The sequence below is a fragment of the Cystoisospora suis genome (genome assembly GCF_002600585.1).
Source record: "Cystoisospora suis strain Wien I chromosome Unknown contig_4708, whole genome shotgun sequence".
NCBI lineage: Eukaryota > Apicomplexa > Conoidasida > Eucoccidiorida > Sarcocystidae > Cystoisospora > Cystoisospora suis.
The window spans coordinates 13,552-20,426 of NW_027157500.1; the positions used below are offsets into that span (position 1 = coordinate 13,552).

General features: G+C 54.5%; 2 protein-coding genes across 2 annotated transcripts; one reads left to right on the forward strand and one right to left on the reverse strand.

Moving 5' to 3' along the window:
* Positions 1-778: 778 nt before the first annotated feature.
* CSUI_008405 (protein pelota) lies at positions 779-4,915 on the reverse strand (the record flags this gene model as incomplete). The annotated part of the gene is made up of 6 exons (XM_068068538.1): positions 4,376-4,915; positions 3,717-3,857; positions 3,099-3,174; positions 2,588-2,662; positions 1,632-1,688; positions 779-856 (listed from the first exon to the last, which is right to left on the reverse strand). Coding segments are annotated over exons 2-6 (420 nt in total), but the record flags the coding sequence as incomplete, so codon positions are not given.
* Positions 4,916-5,023: 108 nt separating this feature from the next.
* CSUI_008406 (uncharacterized protein) lies at positions 5,024-5,847 on the forward strand. The gene has a single exon (XM_068068539.1). The coding sequence runs from the start codon at positions 5,297-5,299 to the stop codon at positions 5,441-5,443; it is 147 nt and encodes a 48-aa protein (XP_067919488.1). The 5' UTR covers positions 5,024-5,296; the 3' UTR covers positions 5,444-5,847.
* The last annotated feature ends 1,028 nt before the right edge of the window (positions 5,848-6,875 follow it).

Here is a 6,875-nt window from a genome sequence, read left to right on the forward strand (position 1 = left end):
CTGAAGAAAAAAACGCACCATCGGAGGCAATGCATCATGTTCTACCGCAATGAATCAGCATGCGTTAAAGTCTACTCCTACACAACGCGGCAACCAACTTTCCCCCGTTCACCTGTACCAGTGAGCGACAGCCCTCTCCCTGCTGCTAGCCAGAGCGCTCGTTGGAAGATATCAGGGCTCTTCACCGCACCGAAGCGGAGAGATTCCACAGACAACTACCCCAGCACGCGCTGATGAGAAACGACGTTGTATGCACGTTTCGCGTGCATACGGATACCAGTATATATTCAACACACTGCCGTTAAGCCACTAGAGTGATACGCCGTCAAACCGGTGACCAAGAAACCAAACTCGGCACACAGAGGCGTTGGACAAGCGATGCCCTGCAGTACAGATACCCGCGGTATCATGCCACTGACAGCTGAGACTACATCATCCAGGAAGAATCGCTATGACTACAGCTGGTGTTACGAAAGAACCTGCACACGGTGTCAGGGTACAGACACGCGGCGGCCCGCCCCCCTACGGGCTTCCTCGCAAACTGTGCACCGTGCCGCGCCGTGCGGAGACACGCACAGTATCACGCCCTTGCACAGGTCAAACATTCAGAGACCGATTTCGATGAAGACCACTTTTCGCGGTGGGGGGTAGGGTCGAGGAGAAAGAAAGGGAACGTCCGCGGCAGACGCACGCTAGTCGCTGCGCTCGAGAGAAAGTCAACACAACAGTGCCCTCCGAGGAGTCCTTGGCTGCACTGCCTAACAAGTGAAACTCTTACTACGACTTGAACCTCGGCAGTCCGGTGAGGGTCAGAAGCTTCCTTCAGTTTATCCAAAAAGACGCGGTCCCAACATTCCTGAAAAGGGGGTACATCAGTACGCCGCTGCGGTAAATTTATTTTTTCTGATTGAGCACCCTGCTTTCGCCTTCAGAAAATTCTACACCGCCTTCTATGAGTACTGCAGCAACTCCCCAATGCACTGTTGCCGCTTCATTCACCAAGAAACGGACAACTGAAGAGTCGCACAGTTTTTGAGTCTGCGTACACACTCCACTTGCCTATGACTGTTACCTCGACCACAGCTCGTTCGTATCCACAGCTTGGTCTGATCACCAGGTAACTGCTCAGCAGATGAGAGCCGGCGTGTTGGTGCACGGGTTGCGACGGTGAGAGAACGCCATGCAGTCCTTCACTTCGAAATGGGGAAACGACGCCTACAACGCCGCGCCTGTCCTTGATCTATTCACTAGGCGGTGTTGCGCATGAAGTCACGAGTGATGCACTGACGAGCCTATCGTTAGACGCTACAACTCGTACTGCCGCCACTTGCCTTCAGGTGCTCTCAAGAAGCCACCAAGCAGACAAGATTCACACATACCGCGACATAAAGTGCTGTCCCCAAGTGTGTGCGGGAGACACAGCCACGTGCACCGTGTGAACTACCCTCCTGAAAGAGGGGAGACAGTGAATGGCCGCTTCACTAGAAGGTCCCTCACCACTCTGCAGAATTTGGTGTCCTTCAACAGCCCCTCCTCTCCTTCAAAACGGGGCTCTCTACGGACAAACGAGAAAGCTGGAGAGCTGAGCAGGGAACTGCATCACCCACTTCAACCACCAGTGCAAAACGTACCTTATACAGAGTCAATCTTGTGTTCAGGGATATCTCCAAAGTGTGGTACGCGCCAATCTGGTGACACGAAAGACACCTCAAGCACAGGCAATGAAAGCAACCGACCCGTGAGCGGGTAGTCCTTCACCTTTTTCCCGTACACTCTCTGGCTGACCTGGAACCAGCACATGCACGGCGCACACAGATATACGGCGCCGCGCGGACACCCGTGTGCGTGTGTGTCTTTTGTAGACAGAGGGCCTCCGTGAATACGCAATTTACGAGTTGTCTCAATGTAAGCCAAGTGGCCTCCAGGCTCTGACTACTCGTGCAAGCCGTGTGTTGAGACAGAGACACACTCCACCCCTGAAGTCACAACAGCAGATGGACGAGATTGTAGGACGAGGCGAGGACTGCCCTGTCAGCGCGAAAAAAACCTAGGACAGAAAAGGCCGTTCGGGGGCACAGCACTTTAGTAGCAAGCAAGAATTCTGCACCGACAGGCAGGCGGTGTCGAAAACGATGAACGCATCCGAAGAACGAGAGGTACGTGGAGCGGCATTAACTCCAGTCAGAAGGTATGCTGGTTGCGTTGCCGTCCCTACTGAACTGTAGTGCGTTTGATGACATACACAAGCCGATGCGATAGACCCCGGAGGTTCGCGCTCAGCCGTTGCCCCCAGTCAGGTGATTCCCGTCGCATGAAAGTCTCCGTACCGCAGCAACTCTTTCAGAAAGGACACAAGAGACACCTGCTACTTTTGAGTGGCTCTTGCCTGCCTGTCATCACCGTCACTGGAGAAAGTACCCGAGCTCATGTGGTCCCCAGTAGTACCACACACTGAAAGGAAACTATCCTCATCACGGCCCGAACGCTGCACACCTCGGTCTGTTTTCGGAAAAGAGAACCTTTACACCGGGCACCCCCGAGCGCGCCAAGTTACCCCCACTGTGGGGAACCAGATTCCATCTCTTACTTTTACATATGGGCTCTCCTCGGCAACTTGCCCAGACACGCGTAAAATGTCGCGTTCTCCTTCGTATTCGGTCTTCTGGAGACGGAGTTGTGGCACGCACACAGAAGCAGAAAGTCCAGCTGCAGACAAGCCATTGCGACTACCTTGTCCTGCCCCTGTGTGAGCATGTATAGCATCATCGTCAGTTTCGTGGGAACACGTGCGGGTGAATCACTGTAGCTGTCGAGGAGACACGGTCGGAGCTTCAAAATTTTTCTGCTGTAAAGGACGGGAAGGAATGCCACCGTAGGAGAGACTAGCCGTCTTGATGTGAAGTTGAAGGAAAGAGCACGCGGACCCCCGAGCTACACACAACAGATTTTTTCCGGTGGGGCATTCGATCACCGCGTAAGAAGCTACAGACAGTTGCACCGTTGCCCGAAGAAAATACTTGGAAGCAAGCGCTTGGACACGAGCTGACCTCCGACACAAACAGTGAAGACCCAAGAGATGCTGTGCTTGGTTTTCCTACCTTGACCAAGATGTCTAAAACAATCTTCTTCACGTCTGTGGAAACAGTCCCACTGCTGCTCTCCTTTTGCAACTTCCTGTGCAAAAGACAAGTAGAAGATCTTAAGACTGGCAGGTTTCTCGCCCCCGGTGCCCGCTCAGCTCGCAGGTCACTTCGCCTGCAACTTGTACCATGTCATCTCTTGTGCCGAGGCCGCAGCCATTCGCACTCTCCCGAGGAGGTTAGCTGGGAAGTGTGATCCGGCTCTACTGTGGCGCGCGTTTCACCAACTCGAGGAGCCAACGGTGCACCAACGAGAGATTTTGCGATGCCTTTGCACAGTACTGTAGACAATGAGTACAGACACTACACACGCCGCCTCACGCGTCGCCAGGATGGGTAACGCGTGTTTGTTGAGATGCACTTCCGCAAAGAGGGCGTCCTGACCACTGCTGCTTCAAACTGCGGAGTCACCCGCGGTTCACCACATTACACTGACACAAGGGCCCGCTGTACCGACGGCGAGGCTACCACGGGCTAGCCTTTCCAGGCGGAGCCATGAACAAAACGGTTAAACCCAGCAGCAAGACTGTTTGTCCTGAAACTCGGCAGCTGAATACGGAGGCCACACTAGCTTACCTGGTTGTGGGGCACTTCACCTTATCTCCCGGCAAGACAAGGTTGTACAGCATCCACACATCATCCGGGACTTCGCACTCACACACGATGGAGCCACCGCCATCGCGTTCGTAACTCTGCTTCAACAACTTCATCTTTGACCTGAACGAGCGTTTCGGAGACGTGACACGTCTATTCTTTGACTGGTAGCATGTTTGACAGGCCGCTTGCCCAGGAGTCTCTTTCGTGAATAGCCGCGGACACCCGAGAATGTCACGTGGATTGATTAGATTCCTACTAACACTACGCTCGGCCTCGGATCAGGCTGCTGCACGTGAGACAGAGCTTCCTTCCCGGCCGTTTCTGCATGCGCGGAAGTGCTGCAATCGAAGGAGGTCAGCGAACGAGAGCAAGATACATTCAGCAGTGTAAGTGGCAAACTCTGCAGAAGGTAGCAAACGGGATTCTTTTACACGTGATTCTGTGCGCGGCAATATGACGTAGTCACTAAAAAGAAAATCCACGGTTCGGTGCCGGACTACGCCCTCGCAGAGCTGTAACACAGCACTCAAAGAAAGAGACTCAGTCAATGGCGAATGCGGTCCGTTTCCAGACCGGTCGTGCAAGGCATAAAGGTCTGTCCCACTGATTCATCCAGCGCCACACACCCTAAGACTGACCGTCTGTCGCCCTCTCATCTGTTGTCGGAGTATGCTGCTCCGTCAGGGTGTTGTTGGTTACCCAGGCGTCGTTGCGCGCCCTCTCTTTGCCCTAATTCCTTCCGCGCAAGCGGACACTCTCGGTGTTCCCTTGCAGCAGCAGTACCCTAAGAGTTCCGGAGGGGATCACGCAAGCGGCAACCAGTACAGAACGTTCTGCGGCAGGACCGAACGGCGCCGTATTCCGCCGTTACTGTCGAACAAAACATGGGACACTGCAGTAACGGCTGTCCAAGTCCACCAGCAGGAGGCACTACAGACGAGAGACAAAAAACGGGACGTAGACAAGGTAAGACTCGAACGCGTGTCGAAGTAGACAAAACATAGGCAGAAAGAGGCCCAGTCTACACTACGTCGTTAGTCGACGCTGCATATACGATGGAAAGAGACTGACCCCAGGGGCCGTTAGCAGCGCCAATCTCCATAAAGGGGCCTCTGCGAAGGACAAGTTCCACACGCGAGACCGCTCTGGAGGTTTAGGTTCGGGTGTGTAGAGTAGCGGATGCAGGAGTGACGCATGCAAGGGAAAACGTTCTTTCCAATCTGCATGTCTTCCCGGCGGCAGAACTGGTTCGCGTAGCTAGGCCTGGCCACTGTGGCCAAGGGTCAGCTTCCCTCTTTTTTCGGTCACGCGTGACACACACTGGCTCCGTGTCGTCTGTTTGGGCTGACCCGAACTAGCGTGATTTCTTGTCACTCCGACGTGGTTTGGGACGTTGTCCGAGTAACCCTGGCGGCCCTGGTGTCGACGCTCACGTACGGAGCCTCACTCTCTTACTGGGTTCATCAGGCCAGCTTCCCGGAGATACTTCGGACCTGCACCCCCGGGTGCCATGTCTGGCATGCTGTCCGAAGTGTTGTCATGTCGCCGGTCTAAGAGATATGAGAAGAGCAGTGGCTCTGCAACGTCTGATTGCGTTCTCCACTGTCCGTAGATCGGTCCGCGCACGGGGTGTCCGACAACGGTATGAGTCTCCCGCACCCGAGAACGGGTATCCCTCTTGTAATGGTCAAACAGTTGCCTGCTAGACGTGAACCAGGCAGAGTGCTTGGGAAACATGGGTCGTGATGTGCGGTGCCGTCAGCCGTAGTAGTGTCACAAGGCACGCTTCAAGCACAAGGAGCAAGTAGCAGCAGCATGTTGGGATACGCGACGGGCGACGTAGGCAGCGGAGGCCGTCGCGTCGAAACAATCCGCAGGCCACGTCTCAGACGACGGAGCCGCTAGAACGGTAACAACCGGAGCGATGGCGGAGACCGAGACCAGAGTAATCTTTTTCTAGCAAAGTTCCGAGGAGACGTTGTGGTAGTGCTTCCGTAATGTGTGACGGCCGGCTACCTACTATGTAACTTGTGACCGTGGATGCACAGTAACTATCGCGTATTCGAGACGAACTGCCGTGTCGGTTAAACACTCAGCAATTTTCCTGCCGTTCCCCATAACGACGACTTCCCCTCGACTGGGGAATTACTTACTGGTGGCCATAGTCGCCGGGGGAATTACTTACCGGCGGCCATAGTCGCCACGGTTGCGTCACGCTACACTGACCAGACTCAACATTCTCGTGTGAGCTGCGGTTAGGCGGTTGCCAGGTCGCCTGATCAACGGCCGGTAACCTAGTGTTAGAGTGTGACAATTGGTGGTCCCAACCGGGAGCGTGCAGCAGAACGTCCGTGCATGAAGTTTTTACCTGTAACTCGTGAAGGAATTTTCAACAGTTCTCCGAGCCTGCCGACACGATTCGGACAGCCAAGGTTGCTTGCCATCAATTTCGTCACAACGCCTGCACGTTCAACGCCTTTCAACCATGGAGTGCGAGACGACCCCGTATGCAGGTTCGGCCGGGCGATGTTGATGGGAGGAAGAGGAAAAGACTACTTGACCATAATACGGATGGCGTTGAAAACCGTAGCACCGACGTTCGCGAGGCGAAACTACGACCCCCGCATCCTTTTGACGGTACGAGGCCTTTGTCCTGGATAACTCATATTGAACTATACATGGACGGAATGGGGACCCCGGAAGAGAAACGCCTAATTATGGCAGTTACGCATTTTGACCCGCAGCGCATCGACTGGTACTCTTTTCTCGCTTTCTGAGAAGGCCCAACCGAAGAGTTGGCAGCAGCTTAAAACACTAATGATCCGACATTTCAACCCAAGATGCGAGCTGGATGGCCGGGTCCTCCTGGAAAGAACCGTGCAGACAGGAACAGTGCTGGAGAATGTGCGGTACTTCAATGCCGTGGTGTCAGAGTGCGTGGCCTTATCTGATGCGGAAAAGCTTGACATTTTTGTGGCAAATTTGGTTCCCGAGATCTCGGCAGCCGTTGCGGCGAAGAGTCCGGAGACGATCGAAGAGGCCATCACCCATGCGGTGAAGGATGAAACGAGAATGGAAAGGAATCGTGCCGCTCACTTCGCGGCGACCATTGGGCGGGGCGCGCCTCTTTGTGGCCAA

Excerpts from the sequence above, each read along its gene's own strand:
- CSUI_008406 (XM_068068539.1), top strand. The coding sequence starts at position 5,297 with ATGAGAAGAGCAGTGGCTCTGCAACGTCTGATTGCGTTCTCCACTGTC.